Source organism: Temnothorax americanus, unplaced genomic scaffold, assembly GCF_048541705.1.
Source record: "Temnothorax americanus isolate GAGA-0224 unplaced genomic scaffold, ASM4854170v1 Scaffold15, whole genome shotgun sequence".
Taxonomy (NCBI): Eukaryota; Metazoa; Arthropoda; class Insecta; order Hymenoptera; family Formicidae; genus Temnothorax; species Temnothorax americanus.
Genome location: NW_027509286.1, coordinates 983,076 through 1,009,493, shown reverse-complemented (window position 1 = coordinate 1,009,493; position 26,418 = coordinate 983,076). Strand labels below are relative to the sequence as shown.

General features: G+C 39.4%; 3 protein-coding genes across 14 annotated transcripts; 2 read left to right on the top strand and 1 right to left on the bottom strand.

Moving 5' to 3' along the window:
• Positions 1-134: 134 nt before the first annotated feature.
• On the top strand, positions 135-2,073 carry LOC143895128 (protein D2). Of its 4 annotated transcripts, none has more exons than XM_077401990.1 (3): positions 135-369; positions 906-1,139; positions 1,549-2,073. In XM_077401990.1, the coding sequence occupies exons 2-3, from the start codon at positions 944-946 to the stop codon at positions 1,899-1,901; spliced, it is 549 nt and encodes a 182-aa protein (XP_077258116.1). In that variant the 5' UTR covers positions 135-369; positions 906-943; the 3' UTR covers positions 1,902-2,073. The 4 variants fall into 4 exon arrangements, with proteins under 4 accessions (XP_077258116.1, XP_077258117.1, XP_077258115.1 ...); XM_077401991.1 differs by having other exon boundaries at positions 135-412; XM_077401989.1 differs by having other exon boundaries at positions 356-482.
• A 377-nt stretch (positions 2,074-2,450) lies between these two features.
• LOC143895130 (protein D2) lies at positions 2,451-4,392 on the top strand. The gene is made up of 5 exons (XM_077401994.1): positions 2,451-2,605; positions 2,720-2,829; positions 3,296-3,416; positions 3,865-4,078; positions 4,161-4,392. The coding sequence occupies exons 1-5, from the start codon at positions 2,587-2,589 to the stop codon at positions 4,297-4,299; spliced, it is 603 nt and encodes a 200-aa protein (XP_077258120.1). The 5' UTR covers positions 2,451-2,586; the 3' UTR covers positions 4,300-4,392.
• A 182-nt stretch (positions 4,393-4,574) lies between these two features.
• Mgat2 (alpha-1,6-mannosyl-glycoprotein 2-beta-N-acetylglucosaminyltransferase) lies at positions 4,575-26,084 on the bottom strand. 9 transcript variants are annotated; one of them, XM_077401973.1, is made up of 11 exons: positions 25,695-26,082; positions 17,832-18,064; positions 15,835-15,883; positions 12,398-12,427; positions 10,700-10,780; positions 9,429-9,612; positions 8,615-9,037; positions 8,208-8,538; positions 7,328-7,660; positions 6,248-6,498; positions 4,575-6,096 (listed from the first exon to the last, which is right to left on the bottom strand). In XM_077401973.1, the coding sequence occupies exons 4-11, from the start codon at positions 12,402-12,404 to the stop codon at positions 5,868-5,870; spliced, it is 1,839 nt and encodes a 612-aa protein (XP_077258099.1). In that variant the 5' UTR covers positions 12,405-12,427; positions 15,835-15,883; positions 17,832-18,064; positions 25,695-26,082; the 3' UTR covers positions 4,575-5,867. The 9 variants fall into 9 exon arrangements, with proteins under 9 accessions (XP_077258099.1, XP_077258103.1, XP_077258098.1 ...); XM_077401977.1 differs by lacking the exon at positions 10,700-10,780 and having other exon boundaries at positions 25,695-26,084; XM_077401972.1 differs by lacking the exon at positions 17,832-18,064.
• Positions 26,085-26,418: the final 334 nt, after the last annotated feature.

The following is a 26,418-nucleotide window of genomic DNA, read 5'->3' as shown; positions in this document are numbered from 1 at the left end:
GAGGACGAATTCGCGGAGAATATTCGCGATCGAGAAGCGTTCTTTCAAAATAAGAGCCTTCGTTCCAACTTCCAACCGATATTCTACTGTTTATCGCGATCGGCAGATCACAGATCTCTCTCATTATCGACTCATTTCATTTCTTTCTTTTCTTCCATCGCTGTCCGTAGAGAAGCTAATTCGAGTCACGTGTACTGTGTGTATTAGGAACCTAAAATCAATAAATTTAAGGAGAAGAAGAAGTGCGTTTATTGCAAATATTGTATCGTTTTTCCCGAGTCACGCGGAAAGTCATTGGCTGGCGGATAATCGGCGGCCGATAACGAGCGGTTACATAAATCGCTATCGTCGGCGAGGACGACGAGAGGGGTAAGCGTGACTCCAGCACATTCCACCGGCTAGTTCGTCTTCCGTACGTTTTGCCTGAATTGTGTACCGGCGAGCGCGCGTACCGGTCATGTCCGTGTGCCTTCTCGTCCCGAGTAATGTCGCATGCTATTGCGATTAATCTTACGATTAGTTGTGATTAGTCGATCGCAATTTACAACGCGCGCGCGCGCGTGCGACGCAGCCGGTTTACGCACCCGGTAATCGAGGCCACGCCACGCGAAAGCGAGACGAGATTCCCGTCACTCGCTCGCGAATCGTTGGCAAAATGGTGCTACGTCACGAAATCTGCGCCGCGATCCTATGTTTGGGTATACTGAAAATTGGACGATCCAATTCCGCTCGACATCGCGTCGTCGCCTCGATTCCCGCTCGCATCCCGGCGAAGACGCATTTGATGGCGCGGTGGACCATGTTTACGCGCGTTACTGCGTGTAAACATTGTCCATTGCGCCACCAAGTGTCCTCGATTCCTCGTTGACGATGGTTGATAAACTAATGGATTACTTCACTTGCAGGAATCGCATCAGTGGTGGGAACACGTCTGCTGTCATCCATGGCTCAGGCTCTGCAGACCCACGAAGTTATTCCAGACGTGGTGGACAAGGTGCCCGCCAGCGTCCTGAACGTTACCTATCCCAATAATCTTGCCGTTGAGATTGGCAAGGTGCTCACTCCGACACTGGTCAAGGATCAGCCTACCGTTCAGTGGGACGGAGAGGCAAATGCGTTCTACACATTGTGCATGACTGGTCCGTAACTCATACGTTTTTCATCAAAGACCTCAGAGCAAGAGGGTGATCTATAAATTTTTTTATAAGATTTGCTTTAACGCTACAATCATACCTGAGTTATGAGATGTTGTAAGTTATTTGTGCTTGAAATATCTTTCTCTGTGTTTGTAAACATTTAAAAGTCTGGAAAACTTTTGATTTTGATCTTTGATTTCTTTCCATAAGTTATAATACTTATAAGTAATAAAAGATGTTTGTGATTATTTGTTATTTTAAGGGAATTATGAAGGAAAGAAGTTATTCTGACAGAAATAACGTATTTAAAGTAGCTCTCGTTCAACTCTCGCTCTGAGTTCTTCACCAGTAAAATAATTTGATAAGTTGTTCAGCTTTACGCTCTGTCTACCCTGTTCTCATATTTAAACAGATCCCGATGCTCCGAGCAGACAGAATCCTAAATTCCGGGAATGGCATCACTGGCTAGTAGGCAATATTCCTGGATCGGATGTGTCTAAAGGAGAGACTCTGTCTCAGTACGTCGGTTCCGGACCTCCGCAGGGTACAGGCCTTCACCGATATGTATTTTTGTTGTACGAACAACCTGGCAAGCTCACTTTCGACGAGAAGCGCTTGACCAATCGAAGCGGTGACAACCGCGGCAAGTTCTCCATCAGGAAATTCGCTGCCAAATACAAACTCGGCGATCCGATTGCCGGTAACATGTATCAGGCGGAGTATGACGATTACGTGCCGATTCTCTATAAGCAACTTGAGGGTTGATTTTTTACAATGCGTACAATAACATTTACGATGGTACACATGTTTACGCATAGCGATGTATATCCAACTATTTGTTGAATAAATACGCATGATACTGTTCCACTGTATTATAGTGTTTGGCCTGTGTATCTGTTGTAATTAAGAAAGTAATAAATAGATTTCTTATCTCCAATCAAGTGTAATTTACTTATAAATTCAAGATCAAATCTGTCATAAACAGTCAGATCACGCGCTAATTTTATTACTTATTATACGAAGTGGAAAATTTATTAACATTTGCGATATTTCTCTTACTAATTTAAATCCTCAGTGTCTAACGTATTCTAAATAATTACCTATACGTCTAATATATCTAATATATAAGTCGTACTTTACACAAAACTAAAATAAGAAAAAAAATAAACGGAAGATATATACTAGAAAATATTTAGTATTTAGAGCTTCTATCATTCTATACCAACGTTAAAAATATGATATGAAAGTTACTTTAAATCTTCTCAAAGAAAACTCGCGTTCAAATTTTTTTCCTGTTTACGTCTTGTTATACACACGGATATTGGAGAAAGGCAGGATCGGCCTTCTAACACGCAAGTTAGTGGGGATACGTCTAGCAATAAAACGGTCTGTCTCTTACCGGTTTTCTTAATATCACTGTTGCAGCTTGCTGGAAACAGTGTCACCGAAAATGAAGTATTTGATATCAGGTTCGTCCCGATTTTATTGTTTTACATTAATTTTAGAGAAACTCGCGATGTTTGATAAGAATCATTTTAGCGTTTCAGTGAATAATATTTGGTGATTTTTATATGTATCTTCAGGAATTCTTCTCTGTGTCGTTGGTTTTTCGTTAGGCGATGTGGAATCGGAATTCAAGAAGGCGAAAATCGAACCCGACATCATAGACGAAGCACCAATCGAGAAGATCGAGGTATGTATTAGCGAGAATGGATATTTGCAAAACGAAAATTTAACTGACCAAGTTATTTATTATTTTATTTTATAATCTAGTAACTTACTTAATTTAATTATTTATTTTATTACTTTTTATTATTTATTAACTGCAAATTTATTCGCATATTTTAAAATTGGGCATTTAAAGTTAAGTGTCTAAGATTAAAAACTTATCTTGAAATCGTAATCAACTCTTCATGATCAAATTTAGAGATTTCTAATGTATCATTTAAATTTTTCTGACATTTTTATTATATAACTAAGATGTTAACGCGTATTTCTTATATTTGTAAAATAAAATAATATTTGTGTTCTGCCAGCAAGACTTTTTTCTAAATGCTTACGAACATGGATTCATTATCGATATGAGTGGACTAATAGATTAATCGTTCTGTCTTACAGCATAATATGTATCTATCTAAAAATGACTTTATATCACGTAGGTAAAATACGGCAACAAGGTAGTCGATTTGGGAACCGAACTGACGCCGACTGAAACTCATGAAATACCAGAAATACACTATAAACACGAAGGCGGAGTTCTATACACGCTCGTCTTAACGGGTGAGACTTGAAACGTTTGAATTAATTGATTGTAAAAGTATTCAAATGCACTTGCAAGGATAGATTCCAAGGTAAAAAATTAAAAGCAATTCAAATGAGAGATCGCCTTGCTTTCTTGCTGCGAGGGAGTTTCTTAAACCGCGAGACAGACAAATAAGCATAAAGACGCGCTATGTCCTCGATGACTTCAACTTTCACCGTTCTCGGAAACCAGTTTTCTACACCGCCATTACTTGGCGACGCGCAGATTGTCTGGCATGTTAATTGTCAAGCAAGACTTATGTAAAATATGCAGACGTTTGAGAATCGTTGCAATACGCAAACATTTAAGAATCATGTTACTAGTGTGTCTCTGACTTGTATGTTTCCAATCATTTCGTTATTTTGGTAAATATTTCTTTTTTTAAATAAAATTCTTGCATATCTTAACGGACGAGTCTTATTATAGATCCCGATGTACCGAGGAGGGGAGGATACAATCGAGAATTCCGACACTGGCTCGTTGGGAATATACCGGAAGAGAACATAGCTAAAGGCGAAGTCCTGGCGGAATACGTTGGTCCTGCGCCGCCGAAAAACACTGGAAAACACCGCTACGTGTTTCTCATTTATAAACAAAATCAGGGCGCAATTACCTTCGACGAAAGAAGATTGAGCACTTGGTGAGCGAATGCGTGCGGTTGACGGCGTAACATGGATCGTGCAACCGGATATTTGATAGCACGTTTTATCATCTGATTATAGGGACGGAAGTCAACGAAAGAGGTTCTCCATAAAGAAGTTTGCGGAAAAATACAACTTGGAGGGCCCGATCGCTGGTAACTTTATGGTGGCGGAATACGATGACAATGTGCCCGCTTATCATAAGCGTTTGAATCTTTAATTTGACAAACATAAATTTTATATCTAATTTTAAAAATCTTGCATTACTACTCGCATATGTATATTCTATTGGAATTATATTATACGAAGAGCATTCACAAATTTATGTCATTATTTGATACAAGAAAGTCATAAATAAAGTTATAATGACAAAAATTATAATTATTTATATCTAATTTTTATGAAATCTTTGACAAATCATATTTTTTATGCATTTCTGAAAAAATATAATTAAAGACAGCAGAAGTAAATGAAATAATTATTTACCAGCAGATATAGAGACCGCTTTCAACAGATTCTATTTATTTTCGTTACTGTTGTTTTATTGTTATAAATATAAAAGGTACATGAGACATTCATTACGTTCGTATCCCCGAGGTCGTTACATGACGTTACTACGCCTTTGAGGGCGTATCACTAGTAGTACGTGTGAATTCTTAATTTTACGAGCTTACTCTCTACGATCGATTATTAAATACCTGCGGCTTATGTTATACACATTGACTAGAATATGATGAGCGGCGCAATTCGTAATTGAGATTACGAACCTGATATAAACGCCCCTTGTCGAGCGTAATATCTTAAAAAGAGCAGAAGCTAAACCGCGGGAAGCAGAAAGTTAATTCCATCATTACAGAAGTACAGGGTGCAGCCTTCCTTCCTCTATATATATATCGCTTTTAAAGCAACATGGAAATTAAATACGTACATGTTGCCATTTTCGCTGGCCATTTCTCGTAGGTCTTTAGAATATTGATAATGTATGTTTCAATCTAATCGAGCACCCGTCTCTCATACTCCCGCATAGTACTTGAGAATACTCGTCTTTCGAGCGAGTGCGCAGCACGTCGCTTCAAAACGTAATTGAAGAAACGCGACGTCTTATATTATCAACGCTTTTATCACACTATATTGATGGACAGCGCAACAAATAAATGGAATAAATAAATCTTTCTGTAAATTTTCTCGTCAATACTATAATAACGCGCTTCAATCGAATACCTTTTTTCGCGAAATATATTTTTCACTAATTCACTTGCGGCTCCTGCAATGCTTTAGGTGTTTTCACTGTTTTATATCAATATAATACACATAATTTCGGTTAACTAAATATATCACAAAAAGCTGCATTTTTTTTTTCAGAATAGCACCAATCTGAGCTCACTGTCGAGTTGACCGATGTCTTCTCTCGTCTACTGCATATACAATATTACATTTTGTCTCGAAGAAACGTCTACAAGTCATTTCTATATGCACAAGAAATATCCCGTTCGTGGCAGTGACAGCGGTCTTACAATTGCCTTTAATCATGACTGGCAGCGACGGTAATACGTTCAGCGCAATTCGAAACAGTAGAATGATTCGTAGAACGATGAGGGATTCTCCTGTAATCCATCATCCTATTGGACATCCTTAAACATTCCATTACAACAATATCGTCGAATGGAATATCCTTGGATTACCGTGATAGAATAGCCGCGCGATAGATACCCTGACTATTATTCACTAATCGGCGCTTCGTATCACGATCGTATTGGAACCAATCATAATCAATATCGTTTGTAGTTCTCAAGGCAAGACCAGATCTGGATATATGGTCATGTTCCAGCAAAGCTGATGATCCCGAACATCTCCCCATCCGCCGTTGCCCTTTCGGAGTTTCGTCTTCTTCGCCGTTCCGGCGATCGTTAACGTTAATTGCGAGGGAAAGAGATGATTGCGCGCCGCATTCAAGACGTTCTGGACCTTCGCTATCACCGCCGTCGATTCACAGTTATTTTTCTTGTGATGCACCCCACTGTAAAAGAAAACATCGAATTAGCGGCAATAATCTTAATATTGCGTTAGAGCTCGCAAATTAAGGTGAAATTAATGAAGGAAGATGCGTGGAGGATGTTGCACGAGCTTAATTCTCATTTATGGGAGATAAGCGAAGAGCTGATACTCACCATTCTCCGATATGGAAGACTCTCGGAGCCCTCATCGTCATCGTGATCAATCCGGATTCAGCGCGAGGCGCTATCCCGGCGCCCCGACTGGACGGTACGCACGTTTGCGCGATATACTGCAAACTCCAGTCCCAGTTGTAGTCGTCGTACGAGCAAAACTGGGCCGCGCATTTTCGCAGCTTGTTCCACGTGACGCGATTGAACGCCATGCCCATGTTGTGCTTGCTGGATATCCACGGAGTAACTTCCGCCTGTCCCAACAGAACGAAGATCATCGTTATCGAGCACCGATGGAAAAAAAACTTCGCGATTTCTTTTTCTTCGTGTCTCTTGCATCACATAAAATCTACTGATGAGGGAATTCTAATCCAGACTACGTGTCTATAACTAAAGCGAACAGTTGAGACAAAGTCAGAATTTCAGTCGCAAATGTCTCTTGCTACATTCCACTGGACTTGAGGATCCAGAATTGCCGGTTATTCTTGTCAAAGGGACAGCTTGTGACTTCAGCCATGCGTGCGAAGATACTTCGTACGCTCACGGTAACAACCGGGCCAATTGTATTATGACTTTGTATCGTGCATGTAACGGTGTGATGGATGCTCGGAGCGTGCACTATTCTGCTTGGAGAAAATGGAAATTCGTCTACAGGGGCGTTCCACCTATTGCATTTGGCATGGTAAGAACATGCTAGTGTTGAATATTGAATTGATATGTTACGTTCATGAAGTTCGGATAAAATTCGCTACTTTCTACAGACAAAAGAGCGCTTTTCCCGGTTCTCTAATTCAACGTCAAGCAGCCGGAGCCACTAATCGATCGCCAGGCAATGCGTCCTTTGCTGGTTGGATCGATGCGAACTGGTGGAAGCGAGCCGTGCAAAATTTGGCAATGTACAAAGTTTACCGAGGGGGAAGATGGAGGGGGCTGACTACTTGCACTTTCATAATACGGCGGAAGGCGAAGCAAAAGAAAGAAAAGGGAGAGATGGTGCGAGGCCAGGCGAGTAGAAAGAACCAAAGTATGACGAGCAGGCGGTTGGTTGCTGTTACTCGGGCGGGATTCGTGGGTTCGGAGAACCTTCTGATAATGGTTGTAGAGGCTGGGCAGAAGTTGGAAGGCCCACCCGGGCGCCGCTTGCATCGTGCGCGCGTTCTGATAGTAGGTAGACGACACGCCGCCGCTGCCGATGCCTCTGCCGCCGCCACCGCCGCCGCCACCACCGGTACTCCTGTTACCAATTCCGGCGGCGTTAACACCGGCGTTATTGACGCCGTCGCCACCACCGCCGGGGACGGTGACGATGCCGCCGAATCCGTTGCCGATTTGCTGCCTCTGCGCCATCGCCGATACCTCCTGCCGCTTTAATCCACGGAGCAACTCCTTCTGCAGAGCGCTATCGACGCCGAGGAACTAACGGATCGGGCGTGCGTGAAACATCGACACAGATATACTAATGGTGAACATATGATAACGGTCGGATACGTTTAACGTCGTAAACGTGCAACGGTGCCCAACGACATGATATTTCCGCCTACCGAGATCTCTCTGCGTGTCGAAATCGGAGAGAAAGAAAAAAAAATACGCTGTGAGAAAAATTAAAAATATCTTGTTTGAAAGCGAAGAAGGGATCGCGCGTTTCATTGGGCATATGGTCGCGCTAATTTTGCCAGATACTCGGTCACGCTACAAAAGCGCTCAGCAACAATGTACTCGTGCGCCAGTGAGAAAATCGGCCGTTGTCGTATACGCCTAATTATGATGGAAGAAATGAAATAGCGTGTGAGTCGCTAAACAAATGTCAGATTCGTCTACGCATTGTCGATTGCCTGTAAATGTGCCTCTCTCGTTAACGTATATGCCCGCCCGGTATATTTCGTACTGTCCTTACTCTGTGCATGGTACATCGCGCAAAGCAAAATTACGAGTGTAAGGTGGTAAGATACGGAGAAGTTCTCACCTTACGACTAAAATCCGTAAAATAGTTGTACGTCTTTAAATATGTACCCAACGATAGAACGTTGCATCTCTCGCAACTGAGCTTGCAAGTGCGCTCCATGAGTCTGAGCACGTGTAGGAAATCTTCGGCTACGTAATGGTCCTCCTCGAGGAAGAGGACCATCCCGGTGTGGTTTCTCGTCACCGAAAGTTGATCGAACACCCTGTTCGCTTTCCACCACCAATGATGCTTGGTCTGCGTGAACTTCGCCTCCCTGTAGTGGCCGTACAAGTCCGGATGTTTGGCGTTGGTGCATTTTAAATTTAAGGCCCTGCGATTCGCGAAAGAGAGACTGAATTGAATTTAATGAATTCAAAGGTAGTCGTTTGATAGATTCGCAAATGGCAAAGACAATGTTCTCGACTTACTGTTCTTTGCGAATATTTCGCGGACAGTCGTTGGGTCCTTCGCCGGGAAATGTATGGGGATGAGTCTGTATGCTGTGCGGATAGAAGATCTGCATGACCCGGCAAAAGTCGACGCTTTGAACGAGGTAGTTGATATCCGGGTGCCAAATGTCGTGGCTAAATACGAGTAGGGCCTGCTCGATGTCCTTAGCTTGCGCCAGTGAGACGATAAGGTGGCGCAGATAAGTGAGCCGAGTGTGCACTTGGATAACTATAATTGGAGCGTCGTTGGCCAACGGCCCGAACGCCTCCTCGTTGTATACTTTTTGCTCCGCATTCGCCCGCTCGATTTTATGACGGATTTCCGTAATCTCCAAGTCCGTGAGCGCTCCCGAACTAGAATTCACCAGGCTTGTCGATGCGTTACGTCCCTCCTTTAAAAATCTGAAAACAAAAGACCGAACGTTGGCAGAAAATGAAATAATTATCGAGGTAATTATTAACGTTATTTTCAGCAATTAACAACTTTCTCCTAAAAGTTGGTCTATTTATTATCGATAATTAAAAACTTTCCCTTAAAAAAGAGGTAATTTACGAATAATAGTAACACCTTATAAAAAAAAAAACAAATTTGTTTAATTTAATTTTTTAAAGAAAGTGATATCAGATATATATAAAACTAAAAAATAAAAGATTATATAACATATAACACAACCTATACTTTATATACATATTTTTCAATTAAACTCGCGCATGTCACATATCAATAACAATATTTATGCTATAAATGTTGATAACGGCATTAAAGATAATTCTACGGAATTTGCGAGATTACCTGTGCAACTCTTGAGGCACGAGGGAGAAAAGCGTCTCGTTCGTTGACGATTGCCCGGAATCATCTCGACCCGTCAAACTGATCACGTGAAGCTGAAGCCAGAGGAACGTAGCCAGAAAGACGAACACGAGGGTCCTCAATAAAATTCCGCGACCTAATCTCGATCCTCCAGCGACCGCCGTTCCTAAATGAACATATATTTCGTTAAATCTCTTATTAAACGTATAATGCATTTTCGGTACTTCAACCCAATTTATATCCTTTCTCTTGAAAGCGACGCAAGTTTTATAAGACCATGGCACACATAGAAAAACTTAAGCGGTAAGACTTAAGTAGTAAGCAAATTGACCATAGTAGTACGGGAGGCAATGAACATTTTTGACACTTATTTTCGCAGTCAGTGAATATAGATAGGATTGTTCCATTAGTGATGTTCATTAACAAATCGCCAGTCTGGCTACGATTTTCCGCTGGGTTCGATGAGCGGAAAATACAAATGAGTTGCACTTAATTTCGCAGTCATGAAACTTTTTGTACTATTATACTTAACATTATCATAAAACTTTTACTAAAAAAGCAGTCTGGCTGATCGAGGTATAAAAAGTGAGTCTGGCCATGATTTTTCGGTAAATCCGTCGATCGGAAAATCAGGTAGATTTCCAGAATACGTTGCACTTATTTTCGCATTAACGAAATTTATTATACTAACTAATATTATCATAAAATATAGTTAGAAATCAGTCTGGCTGATCTGCGGGGTTGGCAAGTGAATCAACGAGACTGCTTTTTTAGTAAGTTTTATGATAATGTTAAGTAATACAAAAAGTTTAATAACTGCGAAAATATTATAAGTGCAACTCATTTGTATTTTCCGACCATCGAACCCAGCGGAAAATCGTAGCTAGACTGGCGATTTGTTAATTAGCATCACTAATGGAACAATCTTAATTTTTTCTATGTGCCATGGCTCTAAGAGCTCTTTTACCGTTACGGAAGAAGTCAATTTAATGGAAAGATAAATCGTACAGACACCTGAGGTCTATTAAATCAACTGAGTTCCATCGTAACTCAAATTAAAATAATTAAAATAATTAAATCCTCTCAATAATCCTCAAATTAAAATAATTAAAATAATTAAAATAATTACAACACTCCTAATTAAAATAAAAGAAAAAATTACTTTCACGTGGCGAGAAAACGTAAAGAGACACTGCATTTCTGAATTATGCTTTATAACATGAATGTTGTATATAGCACCATCATAAACCTACCTCCCGACTTTTTCCTGGTATATAGTGTACAGCCGGGGTACTGCTTCGCAAAACCTTGTATGGTCGAGTCGTGAGCTTTTCCTGCGCATATAGATAATTGACCGGTAAACAAGCGTACATGTACGACAGCAAACTAGATTTCCTCTGTCTCTTAGTTCATCATCGCTTTTCCTTTCAGATTGCGACACTTTTGAAAACCCATCAAGCGTACAGAAGTAGAACGTATCGTGCTAATTGTATGGAGTAAAGTTCTCCTTTATACATAATAAACAATATATTTTTTACAACACCTCCACGAAAAGTTCGACTTTCCATGCCTGTAGAGAGGGGCGAAAATGGCCAATTTCACGCCAGGGCTTACTTTGTAGTATTATATTTGAAAAGGATAAATAGTCCGAATTAAATTGCGCGTTATATATATAATCGTATAATGTATGTATATAATTACATCTAAAAGCGACGCGATTGATCCTGCGGAACGGTGTCCACTCGGTAAATATCGTCTAACCGTGAGAAATGTACCGGGACAATATGAGGCCGACATGATAATGCCCTATGCGTATGCAACCAAAACTCGTATTTGCATTCGTCGAATATTTAGCTGGCAAACGATCACGTCGCCTGGAGCCCGATTTTGCATCTGTGAGATACGCGTACATACAAAATTAAAACAATATCAGGAGTAACGTACACGTGAATCGTGCTAGGTAAACGGAGAATTGCAAATCGTGCCGCTATTTCTCAAATATTCGACGAACGCAAACATCGTCGAGTTTATATAACGAATTTTTATGTAACTCGACTGTGCATTATCATACGTAACGTTGTCACGGTATACATCATCTCATTTTACATGACGGGAGACATGTATATCGGTTTGACGCGAACACTTGTCGAGCGAACGCGTCTTTTCATGTCACCTTTACGCAGGGTGATGATATAAAAGTATCGCAAGAGCTGTTTTCTGGAAAATGGGATGTTGGAAATAAAATCCCCTTCTGGGTTTTTTAAAATTGAAGCCTGTTATATATAGTAAGCGAAGACGTTAGATCCAAGCAAAACGCAACACGTTTCAATTCTTTAACCCGCCGTTTCTAAAGCGTGGTTCGACAAATCCAAGATACTATAAACAGAATGTTATTTTCAGAACTGCTTTGTGCTTGTCGTTGTAAAAGAAAGTTTTAAAATAATTTTGACAATTTCATATCGGCTAAATTTAAGAGTCCACGAACTTAAGTCCAAATTTAAAATATATTAAAAATTTATTACGACTTAAACTTAATTTATATTAACAAGGGTTCAATAAATTCCACTTTAATAATTGTACATCTTAAAAACGCCGAATTAAATGGAACCGTACGTTTTTCTTTAATGTAATTGTATTTTACATAGATTAACTTATCATTTTACGTGCAAAAATATCAAGGTGAGGTCAAAAGAAAACACTTTACGTGATATTCTATCTACAATATTATCTAAAATTTCCAACAATATGTCAGATTTATATTGTGCTATTTTTCTAAAAAAAAAAAAAAATCTGATAACAATATCTTACTTATAAAAGATTTCAAGAAATCTTAAAACACGAAAAAAGAATTTCATAGATATCACTAATGATTTCCGAAAAAAAACAGTTTTTATTTTAAATAGAGTATCCTATATAACATCCTTTTGGCCTTAGGCTATTTGTTCACTCACCTTTCATAGTGTCATTCCTAGGAGATCGTCCTGAAACAAATTTTACGTAGAGTCTTAGCGAGTCGTGTCGAAAAACTCGCAGGGCTATACACAAACAATTTCAAATTACACGAGCGTATCAAAACAAGGTCCGTTGTCAAAAAGATGAAACACGTCAATTATTTTTTGAGCAAAATAAAAATGGAACTATAGATAATATTATCCCAACTCCTTATATCACTTTTATCACGATAGTTACCTCGACATTGCTCGAGAGAAAAGTTCAAAGTGTACGTTAAAACGCAAAGTACTTCGTATTTCGTGCAAATGTAACAACACGCGACAACGGATTGTGCAGGAATGTGCAATGATATTGTCAGAGATTCCGCTGTGATACGTTTGAAACGCAAAAGCTCCGCGACATTTTGAACTTTTATATAATGCATCGATAACAAAGGAGAAGATCCGGCATTCAACGCGATTGTTATTCCGCTTCACAAAGAGAATTACGTAGTTTCTAAAAATTATAATTTTAGTCTCTATAATTGGCTCGTATGGTAATAAAAATTGTTGCAGGATATCTGGGCACGTATTATGAAACTTTTCGGAATGGATTCCGATCGGAATTGTTCAGTTATTTTTCTTAGATTCCTATATTGTCTTTTCTAGGGAAAACGGAATAAAATTCCGATCGGAATTCATTCCGAAAAGTTCCATAATACGTGCCCTCTGGAATGTTTTATTTACCGGACCGCAATTAAAACCTTCACTCTATCCTCCGCCACATCTCCTTGTTGGTTAATTTTGCCTTTCGGTGTATACTCCGTATAAAATCAGCGTTTTTCTTTCGTAAACTACATTTATGCAAGTTTTCGTAGATCACTTATGTATATATTGGATCGAAACTGTTATTTGCGCTAAATTTTCAAAACGTTCTAACTATAGCTTCGCCAAGAATAATACACTCTCATAGTAAAAATGTTTAAATACGACAAGATACAGAAACACGTTCTTTTTCCTCGGGTTTATCTATCAGCATATTTTTCAATTAAGATATATCACTAATACTTTGCATTACATGAAAAATCTCCTCTTTGTAACTCTTTATCAGAAATAGCAATATTAGATTAACTGGAAAATTTGCACCTCGAAAAGTTTAGCACTGTAAAATCTAAGAGAAATTCCGAGAAACTTGTGTCTCCAACTTGTGTGCAAGATAATGAAAGATTCTGGAATTACGAAAGCGTAATTGTGTGCGGATTAAGATGTACCTACATAAAAAAAAGTATATATCGTTAATTCTTGCATTTCTTCAAAAAATCGGAACTTTCTGACTTGAAAATAAAATCATGGCACACAAGGATTTGTACGACCGCATGCTACGGTTTAATTGTTACTAACCGACACCGTATTACTGGCATCACTCGAGATAGCAATTATCATGCGTGAAAAAAAAAACATCGTCAAATTGTCACATCGCTACTGCTCATTGTCAACTGGCGCGACAATAGCGCAGATACCAGTCGCAGATAAGAAACTTGCGTAACGTTTTATCAGGTACACCCTTCTCAATCGAGCCATCACGAAGTGTGGCATGCACTGCGCGCGTTTGCATAAAGAGTTTATAACGCAATGACGGTATACTCCGCGACATTGCGGGCTGAAGATAAAGGCGCGACTTCCGCGTGCTGAGATGTTTATGATAATACGTTAACGCTCGATTCACCTTTAAAGCGAAGGCAGAATGACGATACTATCTTTCTATTACCGCAATATAATCTTTTTTCATTGTACATATAGACGTATACCTATTATTTTGAATCATATGAGAAATTACATATACTTCTTTCAGACTTTTATCGAGATTACCTATAATAATAATATTGGATTGAGTGTAAAAAATCACGCCTCAAAAAGTTTATCTTTAGTAAATGTAAGAAATTTCAAGGAAATTGAGTAAAATTCTCAAATTATGTAAAAAAACGATAAAAGATCGTGATAGGAAATCAGGTGGATTAAAACGCACATAATATAATGATATCTTGAAAGTCGATGCAATTTTTTCGGACAATTTAAAATAAAATAGTAGCATAAGGATTCAAAGATATAAATTGCAATATATACTAATGTATACTAATATATACTAATGCATCTTTATAGACCCACCTAACAAATTAATTAAATTCTATGATTAAAAAAGTCATCATGAGGCATGTACCTCACCCAGCGTAGCGTTCTTTATTTAATAATAATACGAGGTAAAGATTTAAGGCATAAAATGCAAAAAAATTGAACTGAAGAGAGCAATCAAAACGTCTCGATTAACGCTTCTATATTTAATTGGATCCGATAATTCGCCAATTATATTTCTTCGGCATCTTCTCTCAATCATTTATCAATGCCGGAAAAGAGGTAATCTTTTCTTCCGTGCGAACTTCAGCTGTAGATATCGCGTCGCGAATAAAATTAAAGGGGTGCATTCGTTTACATACATATATGAAGATCGTTCGACGAGCGACGAGATCAATAAAAAGCGAAAGAAAAAGAGAGAGAGGCTCAAAATTTCGTGTGGAAAAAGAATTAGTCCGATGGTGAGCTCCGAACGAATAACTTACAGTTTTCGCGTGAAATTCCACGCGCTATCTCCTTTTCTCCCTCTCTCTGATTTAGTCGTTATATTTATCTCGCGGTGACAATAAAAAGACTCGCGGCTATGTGCAAGACATCGTTCCGCGCGTCGTTGCTCGCACGTGCGATCGTTGAATTTCGCTCGCGAATATCTTCGATCCACCTCGCTTTTCTGGCACCCGTTCAACGCCGATTTCCCTCGACCTGCTCGTTCTGCTCGAACAAGCCCGTCTCGCGATTCTATCAGATATCGTTTGACATTTCGGTCGAATGTGATAGTGATAAGCGGTTTGAAAAGACCGGTTTCGAGATTTCTGCTGAAATCGATGTACCACGTCGATCAGAGACGATACTGCATCAGTAATTATGCAACATATGAGGTGCGCCCCGTGCGCCAATGTCATACTGCCTTCACTTTCTTTAGAAAATGTATAAATGTTTTTTAACTTTTTAACAACACGTATTCACAAACGCGTCGTTTCTTCTACATTTAAAAGATTGAAGAATTGCTATCACGAGTAATTGCAATATGCCGATATTTCGCAAGCCACATATTATCTCAGTTCTATTAAATTTATAAATTCCAGTCATACATCTTTTCACCTGTCTTCAAAATTTTCCCGTTCGTTTCTTTTTTCGAAAAAAAACTTGTAATACGGAGAGAAGGCAAAGAGAACGGAGAAAAGGTAAAACAAGAATCGACTAAACAAAACAATCGTATTGTATCGCCAAATACTGATACTCCGCTACTTATCGAAAGAGAAATGATATCGGTAAAAAACAATACGGTTATCGTGCTTGACAGACTTGCGAATAATATTATCAATTACCTCGGTGAAGAAGAATGAAGCATCGTCCGGCCCTTCATTTTCACGAAATCTGGAATATAACGTATAGAATGTACTCTAACGGATATATTCAAACAAAAAATACGTATTGTATAACCACATTTGCTTCTAACAAAATCTTTGAGACTGACGTACGTATAGTTCGCGAAATAAAAGAACGGTTTCTGTACTCCTATTCTGTGTAACAGTGTAACCTTAACGATATTCTCGTCATTGTTATCAGGTTATCGTTGCGCAGGTATAATATATGGTAAAAAAACTGCGCAACGACAATATAACAATAACGAACTGATAATTATTTATTACTTGATTATGCTTTACAACTTATGTAACAAATTATATATTTGTAGAATTATAATTAGTACATCTATTTCAAAAAAATAAGACAAAAGATAAGAAAGAAGAGAAAAACAAAATTGACTTATCTTCAAATTGCATTTATACTCATATCAACCGATTTATCTAAAAAATGGATCTGAATAATAAGACTATATGGAAGTTAATTAGGAAAATTAAATTATATCGATCTCGTTATCGCTATTGAAATGCGTATCTATTCATTCTAGGAAGATATATCAATGTCGCACATTACACTTAAGTGGAAGATGTATAGCGTTGTGTATATAATACGATACGGACAAATGTGAAATTAAAACTATGTTACGAGCTGCATACGAGCTGGCCTTACGATATCGATCCGATACCGTTCCGCTTAAACGAGTCTTTAGATAGCAGCCTTTACAAACGCAACAGTATATCTGTATAATACGCATTAGTGCGGCTTATGAATGAATCTGATTATGTCACACTGCACTCTCGACCCCCAAAGTGGCCCATTGAAAGAAAAGTACTCGAAATGTTTTTATCTCGCATAATATAGCTTGTCATATTAATTTTTCCCAGCTGCTCACTGGATTATCGTAGAGAGGAGGGAAGAGGGAATAAGAGCAAAATTACATTATCGCGTGTCCACATGCCCCAATTCTGTTAAGTGACGTAATTAATTATATTAATTGCCTTTCGCTTATCTTGCAACATGAGCAAAGTAAAAGATTGTGCTGAAACTTCTGTTTCATTATCTCACTGTAGAGATATTTTTATTCCTTCATTATGTGTGTACATACAAATAGTCATGAATGAGTTCTTTTTTAAATAGGTAACGTGTTATTACATATATATATATATATATATATATATATATGTGTGTGTGTGTGTAATAAAAAATATTGCTTTCTATTTAAGTACTTAACTACACATTATAACGCTTATATTTTTGCTGAAATTTTGTTCATATCCTTCTAAAAAAATAATTAAAATAATTTTAGTAAAATATCTTTATCTTTCATTATGAGTCAACTTGTCACTCACTTTTTTAGACTAATGTTCATTATCTTTAAGTAACCTCCATTTATATTATCGCACATATTATTATAAGATAATTTTGCTGAAATGTTTTCTCATGGTCTTTCCAGAAAATATTTTTACACATATACCTATTAAACTCGTAGGAAAATAAGAAAAACACTTAGTAAGTTTCTGAACAATTAACTGCGTAGAATTAAAATAAGTGCATTGCAGCAATATTAGCCAGAAAATTGTTTCCGTTAAATCGTGGACGCGAATCAATTGAAGTGGAAGATAAATTAGTTGAACCTTATTTTGCATTTTCTTAATAGTGAATGCCGAACTTGACCGTGACTTTGTTCACGCAATTCCTTTTCATTAAAAATTCAAAGTACTTTATCTTACTACAAATATATGGCAGAAAAATGAAAGACTCTGAAAAAGATATAATTAAATTTTCTTAAAAAAAAAATTCTAAATCGCAACTCGACCTAAGCATTGCAACTCGCAGATCGAAGACGTAGGAATGCTCCAAATATGCGGACAAAGGAAGAAGCCTGCCGAAGGCAGATTCCTGCCGAACGCGGTTTAATTACGGACGCGCGGTATAGTAATGAGATTGTGGACGTACATACCATTGCATGTGATGATTGAGACGACGACCGGAAATTTGGGTCCTTTCTTATTCGTGGGTGCGTGCCTCGCTCTAACGGTTTTAACGGACGGATGCACCGTCTATTTCTGCGTTTCTCGGAGAAGATGCTATAGAGAGTTGTTATCGCGCCGCGCATGGCGTCGGTACTGTTGGTCGCCGGTGAATAATGCAACGGATCGTCATGTGTACGCATATATCGGCGAGGCGTGTATGCTGTCGTGTACACATAAGGGAAGAGGTAATAGAGGTGTTCATCGATATGTGCCTCCACTACGCGAAGCATACGTGTGCGTTCGTATGTGCACGTGTGGGCTCGTGTGTGCGGTTATACTCTATGCGGTAATATTGCCGCGGTGTCCCTGAATATCGATTCACCGGTATATCAGTAAACGTAAGATATGCGGCGTCTCTTTTTTTTTACAATCCGACATTCTCGCAATCACTTAATCATTTCCTCGATGGATATTGCGACGAGGAAGAAATAATCGCATTACGCGACTCGTTACAAGTGTTCTTAACATTAACAACATTTACACAAATTAAAGGGACTAGGCTGCGCAAATATATGTGATCTATATGAAATATGGGATTTTAATCTATGTTAAATAGTGCAGAATGGATGCGACGCAAGGTTTTTTCATCGTATATCATTTCGCAGAATTATAAACACGTGTCTCATAATTGCCGTAATTATTTTTTCGCTCGACTTTACCCGTTACGTTAAATCGCACTAAAAACCGGATAAGTAACTCTGGAGGTTTTGAGGCACCAACAACTTTTTTTGGCAATTCGGTCGTTCTTGCAAATCATGGAGAGTTTTTAACTTTCTCTCTCGTGGTTTCCACCAGAAAAATCTCACTTTTCACACTAATTCGCGATCACGAAACTCCAAGAGAACTTGCGTAATATCATGTTTCACAGATATAGCCTATGCTTATATAGACGTTTATATAGTAAGTGATTCACTCTCTCAAGTCATTCCATGTAATATTACCGGGGATCTGTATATCCACGTTACTGAAACGTTTCCATATCATATCGCGAGGATTCAGGCAACTGAGATAAAACATTATCACACTTGGCAAAGATCAGAAATATGATATACACTTGATAAAATAACCGTAACGATACAATAGATGTGAAATATATTTTGACGAGATATATGTCGCACGTTTTACAATCAATTAGAGTTTGACCCACTTATCACGCGCTGAGAAAAATTGATAGAGCGTCGTCGAGTAAAACATTTACTAGTAAAATATTTACTAGCAAAACACATTTACTACTAATATTTAAAAATAAGATCTTTTTTTGAATAGCTGAGGTATCGATATCTCGTAAACTCAATTCTATCTTACAAATTACGAAATTATTCGCACGGCAAAATTATCATAAATTATTTTATTTCCTCTCCTTTATAGATTTCGAGAAAAAGAGTATACCAGACATACATACGATTCATTGGTCGTACGTTCAATAAAATACCCGTAACAGTATAATAAGAATAAAATGAATTCTGAAGAGATATGTCACCGTTTTACGACCAATTGAAGCTTACTCCGCTTATTGTGTGCTAAAGAAGGATCGATAAGTATATCGTTGAATAAAACATTTACTAATTACAGCCTTTTCCTTATTCTATTATATTTACTAATGTTAAGGGAATAAGATTCTTTTTTTAAACAACTGGGATACCAACATTTCGATAACGCCAATTCTATCTCATAAATTACGAAATTTTTTACACGGAAATATTATTACAAATTATTTCATTTCTTCTCTCTAGGTCTAAAGAAAAAGAGTATATTAGACATACGCGATTCATTGATCGTGCATCCAACAAAACCTGTAACGGTATGATAAGAATAAAGTGAATTTTGAAGAAATATGCCACGATTAATTACTCCATTTGTCGTGTGCTAAAGAAAGATCGCTAAGCGTTGTTTAAAGAAACCGTTCACATTCAAAAGAAAATGCGGACAAGGATACACACGTCCAACAATACCACCGACACTCGTATTCCCGTCAAGTGTTTTACCGTCATTTACCGCATCCCAGGCGTGCTATCTGTGAAAAATCGTTACACACGTTTCGGTTACAAGACGCTGCCGATGTTTCGTGCTGCGTATGCGCGCGCATGTGTATAGATACACCGGATAAATGAGATTGCATTCGATGATATTCGATGACATTCGCGTCGAGAGTGCATAAGATCTGGTCTCGACGAAAAAAAAAATGCTATTTTCTAATGAGTTTCTCAATTGCGGATTGAGACCATGAGATTTTCCTCGCTCTTTCGAGACGAGACCGTAGAATCACGATATCTCGCCCGAACATCATCGATCATCGCCCTTTACTCCCGTGGATTATTTATCTCTATGGAAAAGAGGAACAGGAATGCCGTGTATACAAATCATTATCGCACGCTGCGTGGTTACCGCCCACCCGCGATATTACCAGAAAATCTCGGCTTAATGACATTCCTGACGTTCGCTTCCACACCACGTTTATCGCGATATTGGCCACGTGTGTGCATGATTGCCGAATAACGAATCAAAATTTCATTTCCTGAATCATACATAATATTATATAACAGTCACACGTGCAATATGTAACATCATAATGTTTTATTAATGCTATACATTTATTCTCGGCTCTAAGTAATTTTCTCTGAAAATATTTGGTGTTACATATTAATAATCTAAAAATTACAGAGTACTTAAAAATCGGAATATTAAATAATTTCAGAATATATTCTTTTCACTAAAAACACATCATTGTTAACAATAAAACGTTCGCAGATTAAATAACTGACTGAATCAAAATGCTGATTAATATTAATTATAATTAGTTACTTAACAAATAAGAATATATAAATAAAACAGAATAATAAATTTCTTTCGCCAGTATATAGAATAACAATTAAAGTAATTTAAATCGACCTGACTGGCAATATACATAACGTCTTTCCGATATGAACATTGAAAAACTGTGAGTCTAATCTAAAGATAATACCTTAAATCAAAAAGTATATAAAGTCAAAGTTTTTTCAGCAAATATTCCGAAGGGCTATTAGTGAGCTCTTAAATAGGAAAAGCAGTCGAAGTTAATCGAAGGAATCGAACTTAAGTGAAGTAAATCGAAGTATAATCGTAGTTGAAGAGTAGCACTGGGTTGCAGTTGCAGTTATCTCGGCGCAGAAATCTCGTAGGAAACGACCGACCGGCAACGGCAGCTGGTTATAAAACTCGTATCGTGTGTTCTTTTTTCCCCCGACCGGACCCAGACCGGCATCCAGATCGACGCAAACAAATAATTAGTTTCTCAGCCTCATCGTCGCACGGGACCGGAAGTTACACGCACGATGCGGTTAACGGCAGGACAAGATTGCGGTATTAGCGATACCGAGCGAGAAAACGACCGCCGCAGCGAGGACCGAAAGAAACAAAATATCCATCTGCTCGTTCCTTGTTATACCGCACTTTCCGGCTTTTCGCATATCTTACGATTCTCGGAAACTGCCGTCGATGTATCATGCTCCCGCCGAGAGTGCATGCAAATCGAAAAGCGCAAGTACGGATATTCCCCGACCGTGAAAAACCGGCACTGGCAGCGGAGAAAAGGAACAATCCGTGACGAGCGCGAGACCTGCTCTAGTGCGCGCAATGCGCCGTAATTATATGCGGTGATGTAACCGGAGTATCGTGACTTGTAACATCGATTTCTATTGCGTATCATTATGTACGATCAACGGAATAATTTCCAACGTCATAATTGATTATTCATGCTCTCGGAATATAGATACGACGCTCGCTTCGCTACGGAGGAAAAACGACGAGGGAAAATGTAAAAATAAAAAATGTACGATATTAAATAATTTTTGACTCGTGTGACGTTGCGATTATGACGTTAAGCCGATATCGAAATAGTATATCGCGTGACAAAATAACGTAGCGTAGAGTAAAGTAATTTTTAGAATCTATTAATAAGAGAAGCGCCGCGCGGGTTTATTCACCGCGGTAGAATCAGGATGTTGGATAACGATGCGACACAATGCGGAGCTACGTATAAAGTGTTTGCCAGCAGGCGCATTCTATACCAACGGCCATATATAATCTTTCCTTACGAGAACTGAAATAATATTTTATCCAAGTTTCATTCACTATTTTGCTCAAAGTTTATACATTTTTAATTCAATGTTTTTACACAGCTAAGCCTTTAATTACATATTACCTACTCTGTATATTTTAATAAATTTTGCTAAAGAATAAACTGCAAAATATTTGTTTCTCTTGATTCTACTTTTTATCGTTTTTTTTTAAAGCTTAATTCTCTAAAGTTCTCTTTTATTAATCGCTCTTAACTCGATAACTTTTTATTTTGACGTTTATGCTAGGAAAAAATGTATCTTAATTTCCACACGAAACGCTTTGTTCATCAAGTGCGCTTATTATATATATATATATATCGTAGATATACTAAATAAATATAATTTATATTCGCACTGTAAGGAGTTTCTAATTTAAATGGGGTGTTGAAAGAAGCGTTAATGAAAGTGGCTGTATCGTAAAGTGCTAATGAATGTTAACGATTCCATTCTCGCCCACATGCCGTTCATTAACGTTTCGTTTTATTTTTAAGACGATAAAGTTCTTAAGCGTGAAACTAATTTAAGAAACTTGCAAAGTATATATGCAAAATTTTACCACTTTATACACATCGACAAGATAAATGATGCATAATCTTATAAATGTCAGTTATTTATTTGTCTCCGTGAATGGTGATGATTTTCCGCGTTCGATTTTCAACGGCATAAATCGACATTAATCGATCGCGTGCGAAGAGTTGCGCAATAAATTCTAGCCTCGTCGCTACTCCGCCTTCTTCGCCTATTCGCCATCAAAATCTAAAAATATTAACAAGCGCGCTTCGCTCGATCTCGCTTGGATAAACGTGTCTGGCAGGTTCCTATATGTTGACGAAGACTTCAATCTTGTTCAGCGAAATAGCAATTTCTTGCCGTACCATTTACCGTAATGTGTTTTTATCGATTCGAAGAGAAATATTTTGAAAAATATTCTATCGATTTTTTGGGACTATTGCTTAATTCAACAAGTTGTCGTATTTTTAAACTATGTCTGCGGAGAAACGACCGATTTGAAATTGTTTTCTTTTCGGCATGCTGTTACGATTGGTGGCAAAATTCCAAAAACCGCAATTCTCTCCTACAGTGAATGACAATTTATATTAGAAATTGACTTTCTTTTCTCTAGCTTTAATTGTGTGTGTGTGTGTGTGTGTGTGTGAGAACATAACAATATTATATAAATACTTTATATGAATTATAAATTACAAACAATATTGTATGAATACATTATCTTTAAAAGAATTTTATTCTTTTCTATCCAAAATTATTTCAACGTTGAATCCAAGCTTAACAATTCATGTTTAATAAATCAATATTTTCCAATGACAACTTGTGTGTGCTTTCCACCTTTAGGAAACTAAAGTAAGACTATATCTTTAAAAACCTTGAGTACTTTCAGCTCTCCTTAACCTTTTTCTTTTGAGGTAAAATGGTTTAGGCCAAAGGTTACTTTCAGGTAAGTTTAAGTATGTTGTAAAATAAGATAAAGCTATATCTTGAAACATTTTTTAAGTTCATAAATTATCTTACTGCAAGTATTCATGAAAATTCTCCTGTCGCAAAAAAAACGTCTCTTAAAATTAAATAAATTTAACATTTTTTTATCTACGTACTCCTAAAATTAATATCGGAAAAACAAAAAAATAGCATCTACTTTATCAAGTAGATAAGCTATGCGAATTGGGACATTCTATGCGTATATCAAGAAATTAGTAAATGAATATAAATATCTCTGCTGAATTATTCAGTAATTTTATATTTAGTAAACTCTAAGCTTCCTGCATTACTCTTCTCATTGTCAGTTAATTGTCCCTAAAAAATGTGAAAGAATTAAAATTAAACGACGCAAATGAAACCGATTCCAAGCCGACATTCGCCGAGTTAAAAAATCCCAATATCCGTACGATCGCGTGAGAACGCGAAGCCTCTTATCGGAAATAAGAAACGAAAACGGTACAATTTCAGCAAGTTGACTTTTCGAAAGCAACAGATACGCGACCTCACATCGCGGCTGTCGCGTCTCGGCTTTCACGGGCATAGTTCCTCGCGTGTTCGTGCCACTGAAATCCGAGCTCGACGAAACTATACTCGGTTTCAATCTCTTTTCCTTGTGCCCTCCTCCCTCCCTCCCTCCCTCGTATATGTTACGAACCCTTCTTATCAGCGTTAGAGCAATATCGATCGCGCGTCCACGCCGTACCGGAGCGTAACACCCAGAGCGACACTGCACACAATGCGGCGCGGATCCGCTCCTCGTGCGTGCACGCGCAACAAAATGCATCACTCTTGACGTCGTAGGTACTTCCGCTCACGCGGAAAAATCGACTCTTCCGCCTTCGATTGACCTATACGGAACAGGCCGATCGAACGAGCCGACGACGTATCGCTTGTCAAAACTGCAGTCGGCGCATGCCGACCACCCTGTCGATGCGGGCCGTGTATGGCGCGATAAGGCAAGAGATACGCGATTGCGTGGCCCGCAATTAACGCTAAACGCTACGCTCGATTTCGTTCCGCGTGACACGTGACGCGACAATCGCGTTTAGGAAATATAATTCAACTTTCGTTTCCCGAGACTTGGATGCGGAGACTTGGAGACTTGCACGTTCGGTGCCGATCGCGTCATCGGTTGAGAATCGGGTGACCCATCAGCATCCAGCCGAGAACGCGATGTAATCGCGCGTGATTCTGCTTCACCTCGTAACGCATAAAACGCGACGATATACTCGGTACTCGGTTGTGGGAGTCAGCGACGATCAGCTGTCGTATTTGAAGGCTGCGTATATGCCTTGTATTCACGTTTATCAAATAAATCGCGGTATAACTGCCTGTGACGCGCTTTTCCCAATGGAATCGGTGTCGTCATCGGCCGAGGGTCGCACGAACCGCGCGTTTAGAACCCCGTAATTACGTTCCCGCATTCGACGTTGAATACAATTCGGTTGTTAAATCTTGAGATTTATTTTTGCAACGCGTAACACGACTGTGTCCTAATTCAGCCGTCATCGTCAGTCGAGGCTCGCACGACACGACGGACGTTTAAGAGGCCGATGTGTTAGCGATTGTGCAATTCGTTCCTCTGAAACTTATTTGCGGCACGTAACACAGAAATTGTACGTAACGTTAAAAATCGTTGCGTCCGCGCTCGCGTTCAGCGAGTTCGTTTCTCCGATTTTTGCGATTTATTTGCAGCACGCAACGCATAAAAATTATACGCGTTGCCGCCTCATGGCTGAGACTCGTGTGCCGGCCACGTTCGGAAACCCATATTCGTCCTCTACTTATTCAGATACATTGATTCCAATACTCGAGACACGCTCCTATTATTATTAAGTACTTTCTGCCCTGGAAACCAATCCAATTCTTTTTTTTCCTCTCATTTCCTTAAATGTACGTCTGCTTGATTTTAAATGCCGCGACATGCGACAATAACTATACCACGTTTGTACGAGGAAAGCCGTGGTTCGGAATATGGACACGACTGCGAAAGGTACTTCAACGCTCCAAAATAATCATTCGTGGGAGTGAAGGAAAATATTGGGAACCGGGACAACACATCGAGACGAGAATCCCACCCGGACGGAAGCATAACGGAAAGAGGCCGTGTGGAAGAGAGCAGCGTGATCGTCGGCGAATCGATCGGTAGGACACGGCCAGGGACGACGTTAGGTAGAAACGGTCCGATTGTGTACTCACATGTCGATGAGAGCCGTTCCGGGCGCAGCTTCCGGAGAGGCTCCGCTCCGGTGGCGGGTCGGCAGCGGCAGCGGCGGCGGCGGCGGCGTGAGGCGCCGATGGCAAGGGACGTCGTCGTCGCCGTCTCGGCCACATGCACGACGCAACGCGCGCGTATACACTCGCGGAGCGTGTCCGCGGAGACTGACTCACGAAGGCGTACTGCGTGGAGTTCACGCGCGCGAGTTCGCGCGTTCCGCTCGGTCGTCACTCGCGTCGCGCGGCACGCGAGCCACAGGCCCGCCCGCGAAACGCGAACCCACCCTCCGACAACTGGCGGCTCTCTCTCCCTCCGGGCGCGCGCGCGCGCGCGAGCTGGGGAACCGATGCTCCCGTGAGTTCCTCCCCGTCGACCGAGCGCCACGTTTGGCGAAGATAGCTGGACACAACGTGTCCCCGGCGAGGCCAGCACCGAGGCCAGCGCTCCGCAAACGTTGCGCGCGAGAGTCGCCTCTCTCAAGAGTTTAGGTGGTTCAGGGGTAGCCAGTTACGCGGAATCAAGTGGGGAAGGTGCTCTCGAGGGTGCTAACAGCGCTAACTGATCGAATTTAGCAGCGCTATAACTACGGAATACGATGCCTCTTAATTTACCAAGGGTCTCTCGTTTACCGTCTGATAGATTAACCTGTTCAAGAGAAGAAAACAAACGTTCCGCACATAAAAAGGACGAAAGAGGCAATGACTG

What these genes read in the sequence shown, in the direction of transcription:
- LOC143895128 (XM_077401988.1), top strand. Translation starts at nt 656, where the DNA reads ATGGTGCTACGTCACGAAATCTGCGCCGCGATCCTATGTTTGG. An exon ending in CGCCGCGATCCTATGTTTGG is followed by an intron (nt 699 to 905) that starts GTATACTGAAAA and finishes CTTCACTTGCAG; the next exon opens with GAATCGCATCAGTGGTGGGA. An exon ending in CTACACATTGTGCATGACTG is followed by an intron (nt 1,140 to 1,548) that starts GTCCGTAACTCA and finishes ATATTTAAACAG; the next exon opens with ATCCCGATGCTCCGAGCAGA.
- LOC143895130 (XM_077401994.1), top strand. An exon ending in CACCAATCGAGAAGATCGAG is followed by an intron (nt 2,830 to 3,295) that starts GTATGTATTAGC and finishes TATATCACGTAG; the next exon opens with GTAAAATACGGCAACAAGGT. An exon ending in GAAAGAAGATTGAGCACTTG is followed by an intron (nt 4,079 to 4,160) that starts GTGAGCGAATGC and finishes ATCTGATTATAG; the next exon opens with GGACGGAAGTCAACGAAAGA.
- Mgat2 (XM_077401970.1), bottom strand. Translation starts at nt 12,822, where the DNA reads ATGCATTATATAAAAGTTCAAAATGTCGCGGAGCTTTTGCGTTTCAAA. An exon ending in TTCTCTCGAGCAATGTCGAG is followed by an intron (nt 12,482 to 12,635) that starts GTAACTATCGTG and finishes GTTTGTGTATAG; the next exon opens with CCCTGCGAGTTTTTCGACAC. An exon ending in TACCAGGAAAAAGTCGGGAG is followed by an intron (nt 9,613 to 10,699) that starts GTAGGTTTATGA and finishes ATGTTCATTTAG; the next exon opens with GAACGGCGGTCGCTGGAGGA.